Raw genomic sequence first — 17546 nt, 5'->3', positions numbered from 1 at the left:
CCCCTCAGAAAATTTTATTTTACCCCTCAGGGAGTAATTACCCCAGGTTGGGAATCATTGCATTAGACTCAAGAAGTGTGTGTAGCTACTTTTGAATTACACTGTATAAGAGAGATGCATAACATAGTCCTTGTCGCGTGCGCCCTCTCTGGAGTCTAACCTTAACTGTGTTCGCCTGAAAGTAGGCAGCCCGGCGCGCTTATGTGTGTGCCGTGTCCCGTGCGTTGCGCCGGAGAGGTGACGGCTGGCGTTGCCCGCAGGGTCTGCACGAGGTGCCGGGGGTGCGTCTGCCGCTGCAGACGGCGAGCTACGCGTCGTCGCCGAGCCCGCCGCTGCACGGCCACGGGCACGGGCACGCCGTGCTCATGTACTCGGCGTCCGGGCACGCGGGCGACGCCGTGACGCTGCAGCTGAGCGAGCTGGACGCGAGCTCGGGCGACAAGCTGGCCGGCGTGCTGGCGCGCCTCGCCGGCTCCGAGGACGCGACGCTCTCCATCAGCCTGCAGGACGCCGCCGGCGAGCTGTCCGCGCTCGCCGACGGCGCCGCCATCGACGTCCTGCTCGGCGCCTCCTCGCTGCACGCCGCCAACGCCGGTCAGTACGCAGCCCTGCTAACACCTCACTTCTAGCGCACCACGAGAGTGCGCGGAGCTCTGCAGATTGACCGAGTCGCTACCCTCACCTCGCTGCTGCATGTCGCACAGAGCCGAAGGAAATAAACGTGGTGATATTCCCACACAGGAACAATCTGCAGGAAACGATGCCTGAGACGATAAGAATCTAAAACGTTCACATGAACAATTAGCCAGAAATGTTTTCCAACGGAGGTACACCCACTTGAAGGCAGAGATAAAAGGTCTATGACATTTAGTTAGGTAGTTTCGTGTTCCATCGATAATTTCCACGATAAATCGTGATGCTGTGGAACGAGTCATTTTACATTCACTTCACAAAGTTAATTTGTAAATATGGCTACACTGGCTAACATACCATTATATGAAGATGGTTTCTGTTATTTCGGAACAGATACCATAGGTGACCATGCAGCTCGTTGGAATGAAATAACAATGAAATGAATACCGCTAGCTGCATGCAGGCGTTGATATAAGTCAACAGGGACAGTGGAAAATGTGTGACCCTACCGGAACTCGAACCCGGCATCTCTTGCTTACATGGAAGATGCTCTATCCATCTGAGCCACCGAGGACACAGAGTATAGTGCGACTGCAGGGAATTATCTCTGGTACGCCTCCCGTGAGACGCACATTCGCAACTTATTGTCCTGCACTATGGTTCAAAATGGCTCTGAGCACTATGGGACTTAACTTCTGAGGTCATCAGTCCCATAAAACTTACAACTACTTAAACCTAACTAATCTAAGGACATCACAAACATCCATGCCCGAGGCAGGATTCGAACCTGCGACCGTAGCGGTCACGCGGTTCCAGAATGTAACTCCTAGAACCGCTCGGCTAACCCGGCCGGCGTCCCGCACTATATTCATAGTGCACGTGCCCATCACACTCATTACTAGCTGCATTACTGCCGATTCCCGTAAGAGTTCGTGCATTGTTTGTGCATCCGTATAGAAGATCCTCAAATGGCCGTTGAGCCTTATATATATATATATATATATATATATATATATAATGATGGTATCTGTTCTTTCGGACACAGTGCTCGAACTCTTACGGGAATCGGCAGTGAAGCCGCGAGTAATAAATATGATGGACAGGGGCACTATGAATATAGTGCGGGACAATAAGCTGCGAATGTGGGTCTCATTGGAGGCGTGCCAGAGATAAGTTCCTGCAGTCCCACTATCCTCTGTGTCCTGGATGGCTCAGATGGAACAGTCTGCCTTCGGCAGTGACACAGTGCGGACCGTGTTGCCTGCCGGCCGCGCTGTGGTGCGCGCGCCTGTTTGTTTACGCCGGAGCAGCTTCGCGTGTGCGGTGTTGTGAGTTTAGAACGAGAGGGCACACTCGTACAGAAAAACGACTTTGAAGTTCAGTTTTGCGAACGACTATACACGACCAAAGGCACACGAGATTGAACGTTTCTTCAGAGAAGAGGTAAAAATCGATCCACAGGAAATCGTGGGAATCAATTTATCGCTCGTTTCAAGCGTCGTCTATGTCAAGCTTGTTGACGAGGCTGCTTGCGAAAGACTTCTACAACGATCACCGAACGGGTATCGTTTCTGTCATGCCGACGGGAATGTTGGTGCGGTTACAGTCGATCATGCAGGAATGGGGATCCGCACTATACGAGTCTTCGAACTTCCGTTTGAGGTCCCGTCTGAACTTGTTACCGACGCCTTTCGACCATATGGTACAGTTCTATCCCATGTGGCCGAAAAATGGACGAGTTTTACCACATACCCCGTTTTAAATGGGGTGAGACAAATACGGATAGAACTGCGCAAGCACGTCCCCTCTTATTTGTACATAGGAGGTTGTCGAGCGATTATAATCTATGATGGGCAACCTCGCACTTGCTCGGGGTGCGGGAAAGAAGGTCACGTCCGCTCGGAATGCCTCCAGCGACGTTTAGTGCAAACTCCACGGGATGACGTTCAGGCGCCACAACCGACGACTGTCTTACCGTTGACCTTTGTGGAAGCCCTGAGAGGCGACGTGAGGGAGACTTCCGATGGGCACCAGCAGCTGCCCCCTATAGAGAACATGGACGCCAACGGGCTGGAACTCCGACCACCGGTTCCACCACAGCAGACACAGGACACCACAGAAGAGATGCAGCTGACGGCCGCTCCAGGCTCATCCGTGGTGGCTGCCAGTGCTTCCACCGAGAGCGTGATAGGCCAGGCCCAAGACAGAGGATACGCAACCCCAACAGCCGATGCGGAAGCAAGGCAACGGAAACAGCGTTCGCCGAAGAGAAGAAAGAAGCGTCGACTGACTTCTGCTGACGATAGCCATAGTCCCGAGGGGACAGTGGACGACAACGACAGTATCGACCTGCGACCAGTGGATTCAACAGATACCGAGATGACGATGCAGGAACTACAAAGCGACGATAACTTGAACTCTCCTTCTGGTAACCGGAAGGCGGAAGTGGAGATGACAACTGTCCAACATCAGAGCGATGACAACGTTACCTCCCATCCTTCGACCAGTTCCGGAAATATGCTGGGGGACTGGGCGCAAGAAATGGACCAACAGGAACAGGATGAAAATACGAACGTGACGATTGAGGACAGTCCTGGCCAGAGGCCGGGAGGGGTCGGGAAATGTTGACCAACTTAGTGTGTTGAGGAGCGCCGGGGGTGCAGATGGACGCTTAATGACACCGCCCTACAACTGATGAACACAAGCCAGGCGTACCGCATTGCCACGATAAACATTAATGGCATACGGACACCGCTTAAAATTCAAATGCTGAAAGATATGTTACGCGCTGCGGACGTGGATATTGTACTCCTACAAGAAGTGCGTTTCACATCGCCGCCAGAGTTCTACGGTTACGAGGCACATTATTCAGTGCACGATGAAAGTGGATGCGGTGTGGCGATTCTCCCCAGGGAAGGAATAGGAGTGGAGGACGTCAGGTCTCTCCCTTCGGCACGCGGCATAGCGGTCACTGTCGACGGCGTTCGTTTCATCAATTTATACGCACCATCTGGCTCCACAAAACGAAGAGAAAGGGCGACTTTTTACACCGAAGAGATAGCACCGTTGTTCGCTGGACGCTTTGATAACTATATAGTGGGCGGCGACTTTAATTGTGTCGTCGACAAAAAGGACCAAGTACCTCATTATGTGCCATGCATGGAACTGCGTGCGTTGATTACCGAAATGGCGCTTCTGGATACCTGGGAACTGCAGCATGGTGACAGACCGGGTTATACGTTTGTCACGGGACACTCGGCGAGTAGACTTGATAGAGTGTACGTGACACGCACTCTACGGACGACGATATTGGATGCCGAAATCTGGCCAGCGGCTTTTACGGATCATATGGCGTACGTCTGTACGATTTCACTAACGCGTCAGAAGATATGGCGGAGTAAAGGTCACTGGAAAATGAATTGTGCACTTTTACGTGACACTGAATGTCACCGGTCGATAGAGGCGGCCTGGGAGACCTGCGTTCGCCGCCAACGAGCATACACCTCGGTTCTCCAGTGGTGGATTAAATGCGCAAAACCAACGTTACGGCGAACGTTGATACGATACGGGCAGGACAAATCGCAGTGGAACCGCACAACGGCTGATTTTTATTTTACAGCCCTGAGGGAGCTGATGACCCAACAACCATCGCCGGAAAGGCACACGGCCATGCGCAGGATAAAAGCCAAGTTATTACAGCTGACGAGACTAAGAATGGAAGGTATAATGGTCCAGGCGAGACTGGCGGACACAGTTGCTGCCGAAACCCCCTCCATGCACCACGTGGTACGTGAACGCCAACGACGACGCAGGACTTTGATCAGGGAACTAATCTCTGAAACTGGCCAGCAAGTTGTGCACCAGCGTGATATTGCGCATGTGTTTACCGACTATTTCCGCCAGTTATATGGACCTGTACATGTGAACCACGAGACACTACATGATGTCATCTCGGAAATGCCAGATAGAGGACCACCACTGGATGCAGAGACTTTCATCACAGCGATAACAGAGGACGAGCTGACAGACGCAATTGCCAGGGGGGCTCCGAACAAGTCCCCAGGACAGGACGGCTTCCCAATTGAATTTTACCGCGCCTTTGCATACCTCATGGGACGGACCTGGATTCAGATGTACAACGAACTCCTGTTACCGCAGACTGAGATACCTGCCGAATTCACGGAGGGTATCATCATCCCAATACCCAAACCACGCGGTGGCAGAAATCCAGGAGATTATAGACCACTCACTCTCTTGAACTGCGACTATAAGATTTTCGCGCGCATCCTTGGGGCTCGCCTGCGGTCTTCACTTTCTGATAGACTCCTCATAGATCAAACTTGCCTCGGCGGTAAGAGCAACGTACATACGGCGCTCAGTGACTACCGAGATATCATCGCGTTAGCAGCGGCATGCCGAGTGCGTGGGGCACTCGTCGCTATTGACTTCGATCATGCACTCGACAGAGTGGATCATACCTTTTTGCATGCGGTGATGGGCAGATTGGGAATCCCACAGGCCTTCATCCTAGTGATCATGCGACTGTTACACGGCGTACGATCCAAGGTCTCGGTGAATGGGCGGGGCACTGACTACATCGTTATTTCAAGGTCAGTTCGTCAAGGTTGCCCCCTTTCGATATTTTTGTATGCAATGGCTTTGGAACCCTGTCTATATGGTCTTCGAAGACGGTTGGAGGGAGTGCCGTTGCCACAACTGACCTTTCATTGCCGCGCTTATGCTGACGATATGATGCTGGTGGCACGGACAGGCGAAGAAGTACGTACGGCGTTGGCATGGATACAGCGATATGGGATGGCGGCAGGAAGCGTGCTTAATCTACAAAAAACACGCTGCATGAATGTCGGTCGAGGATTACAACCGGGGGAGGAAGGCCCGCTCATCTTGGTTAAGACCATAAAATGCCTAGGTATTACGTTCCACACGGATGTGCAGCGGACAGCAGCGGATAACTACCGACGCATATTGAAGCTGATGCGGACAATGGTGCTGTTACAGAAATTAAGAGCGTTGGATATGATTCAGAGGGTGACCTATGTTAACGTATACCTAGCACCGAGACTCACTCACGTAGCGCATGTCCTGCCTTTAACGCGCACAATGGCATCACGGATACAAGCAACTTTCGGAACCTACGTGAGTGTGGGACACCTGTTTAAGATCCGATACACAACGCTTACGCTACCACCTGGAGAGGGTGGACTTGGTCTAGTGAACGTATATGAAAAGGCACGGGCGTTATTCGTCAGTACGATTTTCCGACAGTGGCGCGGTCAATTTCGCAATATCTCGGGTGCGTTGGCCGACGTACTAGCGCCCACTTCAATGCTGCCCCCAGTCGATGTGGGCCATATTTCACCGAAGCTGTCACATTTCAAGTCTTTTTTTTTGGAGCTTAGCTATGTCAGAGATTTCTTCCCAACAACACGACTACCGACGACGCGAGACGTATACCAACTCTTACTGCGCCGGTGCCCCAGGAATACCCTGGAAAAGAAGTACCCAGACAAGAACTGGCGACAGATATGGCGCGTTATACGGAACGTTTACCTCCCAACGTCGGTACGCTCAACATGGTATGTGGTGATAAATAGGAAGTTCGCAACGAATCAACGGCGGCACGCGATTCATTTGGCAGACACTCCACTATGTTTAGGCTGCGCAACAGTGGACACTGATGAACATCGTTTAACATGTAGTGGGACGGCTCCAGTATGGCACTTGGCACAACAGATATTGGCGTTCCTGTTACGCTCCGCCCCTCACACAATTTCATCAGACACGCTTTTTTTCCCCCAAGAATATTATTTCCCTGTCCAAAAAACCAATGCAGTGACATGGGTGCGGGGAATGGTGGTGGGCTACGTGTATAACGAATCGGAAAAGGACAAAATTGATTTTTGGCATTTTCTCCTGGATGGACACACGAAGCTGCAACAGCATAAGAAATATAGACAAGACTTCGCTAATTACTTGCGACTTACATTTACCGACCCGCCGGCCAGATGGGGTGTGACGGGTGAGAGATGAGATAGACGAAGAAGCCGAGATAGACATCGATCACAATTACGGACCCTTAGTTCATTTCGAGAAGACGACCCAGTCTTACACCAACGTCTGGAGAACGAGTCGATAGATGGCTCTCTTGCTCTATCGAACGCCGGGTCGTGAGCAGGTGTCGCCCCCGACACGAATTTCATTTCATTGCTACAGGAGCATGTTTCTTTTGTATTTGTACTATCCGCAATGTCTTCATGTCTTTCATTTGGGAATTTTCAGTTTTATTCATTTCATTAATTAATTAATTTTCTAAGTAGCCACAAAAAAAAAAAAAAAAAAAAAAAAAAAAAAAAAAAAAAAAGATGGATAGAGCGTCTGCCACGTAAGCAGGAGATGCCGGGTTCGATCCCAGTCGGGGCACACATTTTCAACTGTCACCGTTGACTGATATAATTCCGTGTATGCAGTTAGGGGTATTCATTTCATTGTAGTTTCATGCTAACATATCTGAAGAGACCTAGGTTCAAGTCCTGGCCTTGGCAGAAACTTTAATTCATTACTTCAACTTCCGTCCTTATCGAAGATAAAGTTGAGACTTAATATACGAGGGTGGTTTGAAAAGTTCTCGGAACAGAATAGAAAAAAAGTACTTACATCATTGAAACTTTTTTTATTTTTCAATGTCATCTTCTTATAGATTAATGCACTTCGCCCAACGATGTTCCAGTGCCTCGATCCCACCTCGAAAATGAGTTACCTCCAGGCCTGCAAAATAGTAGTCAACTCTGGCTATCATTCATCGTTTGAAAAGAATCTTCGTCCACCAAGAATAATTTTCAGTTTTCAGAAGAGATGAGAAGTCTGACGGACCCATATCAGGTGAATAAAGCGGATGTGGCAACGATTCATACCTTAGTTCGTGTAATTTTGCCATGGCGACAGCACGTGTGCGTGCGCACATTGTCTTGATGGAACATGACTTTCTTCCTTGCTAAATCTGGCCTTTTTTCGCGTATCTTTTGTTGCAGTTTGTTCATGAGGTTAGCATAGTATTCTCCAGTAATTGTTCCCCCAGTGGGGAAATAATCTACAAACAGAATACCAATACCGTTTCAAATAACCTCCGGGAATTCAGCCAGGTAACACTTTCAGCGACTGCCGATATTTCGGCAGGAGAACACCCCGGTGACGTACATGGAAACGTCGCCTGTCCGCTGCAGTTTGCCTTGAAAATGGCGGGGTGTACTCCCGCCGAAATATCGGCAGTCGCTGAAAGTGTTACCTGGCTGAATTCCCGGGGGTTATTTGGAAGTTGTATACGCCAGGAGAAACTCAGGTCTCAGAATCCCCTTTGCATCCCAGAACACTGATGTCATGACCTTACCCACCGAAGCAACTCTCTTTGCTTGTTTTGGTGGCGGAGAATCACCATGTTTCCACTGTTTCGATTGCTGTTTTGTCTCTGGGGTATAGTAGTGCACCCAAGTTTCATCTGTGGTCACAAACCGATGCAAAAAAATCTTGTTCGTTTCTCCTAAAACGGGCCAAACACTGTTCCAGTATGCCCATTCTCAGGCGATTTTGAACCAGCGTCAAGAGTCGCGGCACCTGTCTCGCAGGTAATTTTTTCATTTCTAATTCCTCAGTTAAAATGTGATATACCCTTTCAGATGACATCTGGCAAGCGTGGGCAATTTCACGCACTTTCAATTGGCTATCCTCCATGGCCATTTTGTGCACTTTTGTAATGATTTCTGGAGTAGTGACACATCTTTGCCGACCACTGCGCGGATCATCATCAAAGCTCTCCTGACCAAATTTAAATTCATTTTTCCTTTGGGCAATAGTTGAATACGAAGGAGCAGAGTCCCCCAATGTATTCTGGAAATCGGTATGAATGTCCTTTGCTTTCATACCTTTCTTCACGAAAAACTTAATCACTGCTCGAATCTCGTTTTCTTTCGATCTTCGCAAATCATTGCGCGGGAACAACAATAGAGCCACGTAACCGCCACAGCCCCCTCCCAAGAGGACTGACGTGGTACGTGTTTACAGTTAACAGTACGATTAATATCACGAGAACAACTCCTTGCGCGAGAGCTGACCTCTCTTGGTGATTCCGAGAACTTTTCCAACCACCTCTCGTAAGTAGGTTTCCATGACTGAATGTGTTATGAGCATAGTGAGCAACACGTTTTAACTGATGCGCCCAAGTGATAAAGAACAGTAGCACTTTTGCTACAGTCTAATAAAAATAATGCATTAGCGCTGTTAATTGGGACGGGAGTCCGCACTCTTTGGTTCAGCAATTATTTACTAAGTGAAGCGTTCAAAGTTACAACAACTGAATGAGCCAAGCTCACTTAAAGGTCCAGTGTCAGGAGACAGCAATTGAATTTTTGAATTTTATTATATTTATGGTACTGGAAGTTCAGAACTCAAATATTAATCAGCTGCAGCAGTACGTTGCAACTCTCAAAATTTTTCGAAAATATCTACTTTGAAATTTTCTATAGACTTTCAGCTCGCCAAAATCAAGGTGCCTCTCACGATCGGCCGTGTGGCTTACTTGATAGCGTTGGAAAATGGTAATTGGGTAATCAATGAAAAACATGATTCAAATGGCTCTGAGCACTATGGGACTTAACATCTGTGGTCATCAGTCCCACAGAACTTAGAACTACTTACACCTAACTAACCTAAGGACATCACACACATCCATGCAGGTACTCAATGAATTACCGCTTCGAAACTCGCCATGATCTTTTTTTTTCGTTCAGTTCGGATACATTCATCATTTAAATATGAAATTCGTCAATATATGCTAATTAACACACACCAAATCATTATTTTTTATGAAAGTGCACATCTTATTGTTTCTAATTATATACAGGGTGTAAATTTTAAGTTGACAAACCAGAATAACTCGAAAAATAAGCTTCACACGAAAAAATGTGTAGAATCCAAAGTTGATTATTTTCGAGGGGGACATCTGCTGGTGCTAAAATTAGCCTGCCACCCCAGCCCCCGAGGGGGTGGGGCGGGAGGCAACTTTAAAATTTCAAATTGGAACCACCATTTTTTATTGCAGAATCAGATTCTACATAAAAAGCTACGTACATTTTGTCTTAAACATTTGTTTCGATTCTTGGTAGTTGGCACTGTAATTCAAGAAAATTCATGTTCCCATTTTTGCGTGGAAAATGGTTGTGGATAAATAAAGAGATGCTTATTTACTTCTTCAATTTTGATTCGCTAAAATTAAAACTCTCCCTCTCTCCCCATGGGGTGGGATTTGAGAGAGAGAAATTAGAGTTTTACAAATGTTGACCCAAATATTAATTTTTCCCGCAGATTCGGATAAGCCAACACTTGTAAAACTCTAATTCCTCTCTCTCAAAGCCCACCCCATGGGGAGAGAGGGAGAGTTTTAGTCGCTAGACTGTCCCTTTTTGTTCAAACAGCCACTGGAACTGTGAACGTCATTTATGCCACTAAAAATATCGAAAAGTTAACCACACTGACACCACCATTCCACCGAACTGAATATAACTGTGCCAACCGAGAAATGCCATACCGCAGCACTACTGTACCGAGTGCTTCCGAGAAGGACCGAGCAGAGCCCCGACAGGCCGCAAGCACCCTGCTTGTGGTTTGGATCGGCGTGGGCAGCGCTGGTCTAAACCAAAGTCCAGGTTGTGGGCAGATTTAGTTCAATTACCAATTCATGACAACCGTATCTTCAATAATTCTTGACATTTGTCAATAATTAATAATGAGTAATAGCGTTTCCGGGCCAACATCTCCAGCCCTTTCCCAAAGTTGGGTAGCGAACGCTCGTTCTCAGGCTTTTGGCTATGCTCTGTCACAGTGTCAGCTAGCTACTTGTAGATGGACTGAGTCATAGACAGTGCTGCTAACGTGTCAGTTCACGTTCTTTTACATACTGAAGAGCTAAAGAGACTGGTACACCTGCCTAATATTGTATAGGGCCCCCGCGAGCACGCAGAAGTGCCGCAGCACGACGTGGCATGGACTCGACTAATGTCAGAAGTAGTGCTGGAAGGAACTGACGCCATGAATCCCGCTGGGCTGCCCATAAATCGGATAAATCCGTAAGAGTATGGGGATGGGGGGGGGGTGGAGATCTCATCTCAACGGCACGTTGCAAGGTTGCAAGGCATCCCAGATATGCAAAATAATGGTCATGTCAGGTGAGTTTGGCTGCCAGCGGAAGTGTTTAAACTCATAAGGTGTTCTTGGACCACTCTGTCGAGGTTCTGAACGTGTGGGGTGTCGCATTGTCCTGCTGGAATTGTCCAAGCCCGTCGGGATGCATAATGAACATGAATGGGTGCAGGTGATCAGACAGGGTGTTTCCGCGCGTCACGCCTATCAGAGTCCTATCTAGAAGTATCAGGGGTCCCATATCACTCCAACTGCACACTACTCACACCGTTACAGAGCCTCCACTAGCTTGAACAGTCTCCCTGCTGACATTCAGGGTCCACAGATTCATCAAGTTGTCTCCATACCCGTGCACGTCTGTCCGCACGATACAATTTGAAACGAGACTCGTCTGACCAGGCAACATGATTCCTGTCATCAAAGAGTCCAATGTCGGTATTGATGGGCCCATGCGAGGCGTAAGGTTTTTTGTCGTGCTATCATCAAGGGTACACGAGCTCCGAAAGCCCATATCGATGATGTTTCGTTGAATGGCTGGCACGCTGACACTTGTCGAAGGCCCAGCATTGAAATCTGCAGCAATTTGTCGAAGGATTGCACCTCTGTCACGTTGAACTATTTTCTTCAGTCGTCGTTGGTCCCGCCCTTTTCCGGCCACAGCGATGTCGGGGATTTGATGTTTTACTGGATTCCTGATATTCACGGTACACTCGTCAAATGGTCGTACTGGAATACCCCCACTTCATCGTTACCTGGAAATGCTGCGACCCATCGCTCGTGCACTGGCTGTAGCACCACGTTCAAACTCACTTAAATCTTGATAACCTGCCATTGTAGCACCAGAAACCGATCTGACAACTGCGCCCGACACTTGTTGTCTTATATGTGGGTTGTCGACCGCAGCGGCGTATTCTTCCTATTTACGTATCTCTGTATTTGAATCCGCGTGCATATGCCAGTTTCTTTGGCGCTTCAGTGTGGAATTATATCACAGCCTACGAAAAACAGTCGCGAAACCATACAGGACAAAAAAATGCGACCTTCTTACAGCTTTAGTGGTACTAGCGGCTAGTAAGTAGCAACCGAAGAATGGCATGATATAAACTGAGAACTTGATGTTTTTAATGCTGCTAATTCCGTATTTCCTTGTCATTAAATGTGGCGGTAATTTTTCCTACTCAAACAGGGCTATTTATTTAAAGTAACATCCCGTGTCCTATTAATAACAACAAATAATAACAAAATATCAGTCCACTGTAACATATACGGTTCACAACAAAGAGTCGTAATCTCATCTTCAAAAATCTCTTAAGACGAGAAATGAATTGCAACTTGAGGTGTCTAAGCACAAAAGCATCCGATAACGAGTATATCCGCGTGCTCGGCACGTAACTTCTGATATTCTGCGCCGAGCGTAGTTCTTTTCGCGAGTTTCCTTGCGAATTTCGTACTCAGTTTAATACATTCGAAACTAGACACTATTTCTACATTCTTGGAAATTAGCTGCTACTTCTCCTTATAAACTTATTTATATCGTCCTCCTTGCTTCTGTGTCTTGAAAGCACCTATCATGTTTATCTGTTCTGGTTCCCAGGCAGAAAAATGCACATAACCTTCAAGGTTCTCGTTCCAAGTTGCAACATTCGGTCCTCCAGTGTGTCCAACCGTGACACTTCCCTCTCATTTACATGCTTATCTATAGCTACAGCTAGTACATGTTCCATTACATTTAGCACAACCTGCAATCCCAGTATCGGCTACCACTGAAGCATCATCTGTGAATCGTATTGCGCTAATTTTCTGTTCTTGATAAACAATAACGTATGCCAAACTGAGCTGACGCTGCTACAGTTTATAGCGACACAATTAACTCTGATACGCCACCTCATTTGCATTGTGAATGTGCTACTCCACTACACATATGCAATACACAATCGTTTCGCGGTGTGTTTATACAGGCCACCCGCTCCGTGGTGCCGCAGGGCCGAAGTTGCAGAAAAACTGTAACAATTCCGTGACTTATTATCTAGGACTCTCGTTGTATCTGCTGTGAGTAAGGCGTCTCCAGATTATTTCTGAATAAATTTGCCGAATAGCGTAGGTTGAGACAAGATTTAAGTTCTGTAATGGATATGCTGCACTGCGACTAAAGGGATTAGGACTAAAACCTATAAAATCACAAGTAGAGAGAAGACAGCTGATCAAAGAATCAGTACAGGAACAAAACGGTTACACGCAGACGTCTAGATGTCAAACACTCAGATGCGTACCAAACGTCCAGGAGAACGTGCGTTAACGATAGGTAATAAGTAAACCTGATGTACGGTGCCAAGGAAAAGCATAACTAGGAGCGTCTGTCGGGTAGAGCTGCCGTGGGGACGTCATCAGAGTGTTACTTTGTTAGACCAGGGGCCCCGCGCTCCAGTCCTGGTCATACCAGTTTTTGTACTGTAGTACGCGTGATACTGTTATATGAGACAACATGTTCCTGACATTTAAAAGGACTGTTCATAATTTATAGCAATGTTCTATTGGCAGTCCGCTTTCGCTTCGGTTATTTGAAAGCAGCAAAGACGTAGAGTAAATTTGTAGTTTCACAGAACAAAGATAAACAGTCAGAACAGATGAATAATAAAACAATTGTGTCACACTTGCCGAACTGTTAATACTAATAATAACCACAATAACAATAAGAAGAAGAAGATCAGGTATATTAGTATTACTAATAATACTTCGAGACGTGTGATACAGTTCTTTCTTATTCATCTGTTCCAATTGTTTATGCTTATTCTGTGAAGCTGCAAATATACTCTAGATGATTGCTACTTTCAAATAAACGAGGAATAACCGAACTGCCATAAGAACTTTCTTATAAACTGTGAACAGTTCCTTTTAGATGTCAGAAACGTGTTGACCCATATAACACTATCGAACGTACACCATCCAAAAGCTAGCATGACCAGGACTCGAACCCGGAACCTTACGACAAATTAACGCTCTGCCTACGGGGCAGCTCTCTAACACAGAGTCTCACAGTTATGCTTTTCCTATGCTCCGTGAGTGAGATGTTACATTTACTTACCGTTTACGCATTTTCTCCTGGACGACAGCACATAGCACAAACTACGAGGGCAGTTCAATAAGTAATGCAACACATTTTTTTTCTGAAACAGGGGTTGTTTTATTCAGCATTGAAATACACCAGGTTATTCCCCAATCTTTTAGCTACACAACACCATTTTTCAACGTAATCTCCATTCAATGCTACAGCCTTACGCCACCTTGAAATGAGGGCCTGTATGCCTGCACGGTACCATTCCACTGGTCGATGTCGGAGCCAACGTCGTACTGCATCAATAACTTCATCATCATCCGCGTAGTGCCTCCCACGGATTGCGTCCTTCATTGGGCCAAACATATGGAAATTCGACGGTGCGAGATCGGGGCTGTAGGGTGCATGAGGAAGAACAGTCCACTGAAGTTTTGTGAGCTCCTCTCAGGTGCGAAGACGTACGTGAGGTCTTGCGTTGTCATGAAGAAGGAGAAGTTCGTTCAGATTTTTGTGCCTACGAACACGCTGAAGTCGTTTCTTCAATTTCTGAAGAGTAGCACAATACACTTCAGAGTTGATCGTTTGACCATGGGGAAGGACATGGAACAGAATAACCCCTTCAGCGTCCCAGAAGATTGTAACCATGACTTTACCGGCTGAGGGTATGGCTTTAAACTTTTTCTTGGTAGGGGAGTGGGTGTGGCGCCACTCCATTGATTACCGTTTTGTTTCAGGTTCGAAGTGATGAACCCATGTTTCATCGCCTGTAACAATCTTTGACAAGAAATTGTCACCCTCAGCCACATGACGAGCAAGCAATTCCGCACAGATGGTTCTCCTTTGCTCTTTATGGTGTTCGATTAGACAACGAGGGACCCAGCGGGAACAAACCTTTGAATATCCCAACTGGTGAACAATTGTGACAGCACTACCAACAGAGATGTCAAGTTGAGCACTGAGTTGTTTGATGGTGATCCGTCGATCATCTCGAACGAGTGTGTTCGCACGCTCCGCCATTGCAGGAGTCACAGCTGTGCACGGCCGGCCCGCACGCGGGAGATCGGACTGTCTTGCTTGACCTTGCGGCAATGATGACACACGCTTTGCCCAACGACTCACCGTGCTTTTGTCCACTGCCAGATCACCGTAGACATTCTGCAAGCGCCTATGAATGTCTGAGATGCCCTGGTTTTCCGCCAAAAGAAACTCGATCACTGCCCATTGTTTGCAACGCACATCCGTTACAGGCGCCATTTTAACAGCTCCGTACAGCGCTGCCATCTGTCGGAAGTCAATGAAACTATACGAGACGAAGCGGGAATGTTTGAAAATATTCCACAAGAAATTTCCGGTTTTTTCAACCAAAATTGGCCGAGAAAGAAAATGTGTTACATATCGGAGTTTTGGTTGATATTATGTCTATATACAGTGTTTCGTACCCATCTGACGGTCTGACACCTGGAGGTTTGGGTTTTAGAATGTCAGAAATGTTGTGCCTCCCCATCCAACAACAGTGGGTGGACTGTGTGCGGCTAGCAACAGCAGTTAATGCCGTATCTCCAGACGCACTCGCAAAGGTGTGGGACGGATATGACTGTTGTCTAGCTGTTTGCCGTGTTTTCGATGAGTGGCACACTAAACATTTGTGACAGGTAAACGAACATTTTGATCATAAATGTAGTTGCAAAAACCCGCTAAGGTTCAATAAAACTTGTATCTGCACTGCAGAACGTTATTAAAGAATCACTTTCTCGAAACCCAGTAATTGTCTCCAATTTGGACCTTATGAGTTTCATATTTACTGGAACATTGCTCTATGAAAACAGCTATCTCAATTATACCAATAACATTAGCTAAAATCAGTCTTAAACGCATAACTATTTTGTTTACTGTGGTGACCCATTTCGATCTACTGTAATTAGATCATCTTCAGACATTGTACTCGATGATGATGACTGGAACTGGGCTGGCTGAGTAGGCTGCTCTAGAGAGCTCGTCGATAAGTAGAACAGATCGAAACCGGTCACCAGTTTAAATAAAATATTTATGCGATCAAGACTGTTTTTAGCAAATTTTATTGGCATACCTGTAAGTTTCAAATATGGGGTACATGTGCCTCCGACCTTGCTCTGTAATCGTGCAAAAGCGTGGCACTGCGACATCATCATTGGACTCAGGACGCTTCAAACAACATGTGAAGAAAAGGCCTATGCTCACAAGCTGATGTTATGTGTAAGGTGGGCGAATGATGTCACATTGGCACCAAGTTACACCACAATTCTAGTCAGAGCTACCGTGAAGGTATCCCGCGATGAGGAGGCTGTTACTCGCCCTCTTTCCCACATTTCACCCCTTCTTTAACGCCTCTGTAGTGGATGTCAGAACCACGATGCTCATCGTTGATATAACGCGTTTTACTTTTTGGTGATCAAGGAAAACATTCCAGACACATTGCCCCACAGAACGATATGAAATAGGCTTACGGGAGGCATAAAAGGCGTCGCTGAAACCAATGAAACGAGGATGATTGGGTTTAACGTCCTGTCGATATAGAGATCATTACAGACGAAGCACAAGCTCGGATTGTGTCAAGGATTAGGAAGGAAATCGGTCGTGCCCTTTCAAAGGAACCATCCCGACATTTGCCAGGAGTGATTGAGGGAAATCACGGAAAACCTAAATCTGATCTGGATGGCCGGACGTGGGTTCGACCCGTCATCCTCCAGTATGCGAGTCCAGTGTGCTAATCACAACGCCACCCCGTTCGGTGTTGTCATTGAAGCCACCCCTTCGTTGGGCGTTGACCCACACACTTTGTGGTCTAAAACGATAGTTCGATGAGCAAGGGGACGACGTTCTTGACAACCTTTGACGCTGTTGACAACCCTTGGACGATTAAACTCTTCTCTAAGGACATTTTAGCCCATAAACCCAATTTAATGTGATGGCAGTGCGAACACAATTTTTCCTCTGGTGTACAATTTGGGACAACTAGGGACCATTCAAAACCATTCTCAAAATTTGAGCGCAATCCGAAGCAACAAAGGGTACTTATGCTTTTTCAGCCCTCATGTTTTGTGTCCCCCTGTGGCGTTGTCACAGGGAGGTACAACGTTGACTCACGCGTGAATAAGACAGCAGAGTGTCTCTCTAAGACCAGTCAGTTCGGCAACAACCTCACTGCCGTGCGGCCACATTTGTTGAGGACCTTAAAAAGTATACCAGTACAGACAAAAGCCGTGACGAGAGTCCTAGGCGCCTGCAGGTAGGCTACCATGCTGCCACTGCGACTGCTAGTCGGGCATCTGGAATCAGAGGAGTCTTGAAGATGATGTTTGGTTTGTGGGGCGCTCATCTGCACGTTAATCAGCGCCCATACAAAGTTGCAATTTTTACACAATCCAATCTAGTCTCTGTCACGAATTATGTTCATGATGAAATAATGAGGACAACACAAACACCCCATTCCCAGATAGAGAATATACCCAACCCAGCTGGGAATCGAATGCGGGAGCCCGTGATCCATAGGTAGCAACGCTAGCCAGGAGACCACGAACTGCAGACAGAGTCTTGAAAACGTTGCCTGTCTGCAAGCACCTAGGACTTCATCATAGGTGGTTCTCTGTCTAGGTTCATTTTTAAAATGCTCGAC

General features: G+C 47.0%; 1 protein-coding gene across 1 annotated transcript in view; it reads left to right on the top strand.

The window, feature by feature from the left end:
* Positions 1–201: 201 nt before the first annotated feature.
* The window catches only part of LOC124621499 (protein sister of odd and bowel-like), a 576924-nt gene continuing 559579 nt past the window's right edge, over positions 202–17546 (top strand). The window contains exons 1-2 of the mRNA XM_047147149.1: positions 202–219; positions 261–594. Coding sequence (XP_047003105.1) covers positions 202–219; positions 261–594 — 352 coding nt within the window. The remainder of the gene's footprint in view (positions 220–260; positions 595–17546) is intronic.

The sequence above is a fragment of the Schistocerca americana genome, chromosome 1 (assembly GCF_021461395.2).
Source record: "Schistocerca americana isolate TAMUIC-IGC-003095 chromosome 1, iqSchAmer2.1, whole genome shotgun sequence".
Lineage (NCBI taxonomy): Eukaryota > Metazoa > Arthropoda > Insecta > Orthoptera > Acrididae > Schistocerca > Schistocerca americana.
Note: the sequence above shows the minus strand (reverse complement) of the source record. Positions and strands in the feature narration are given on the sequence as shown.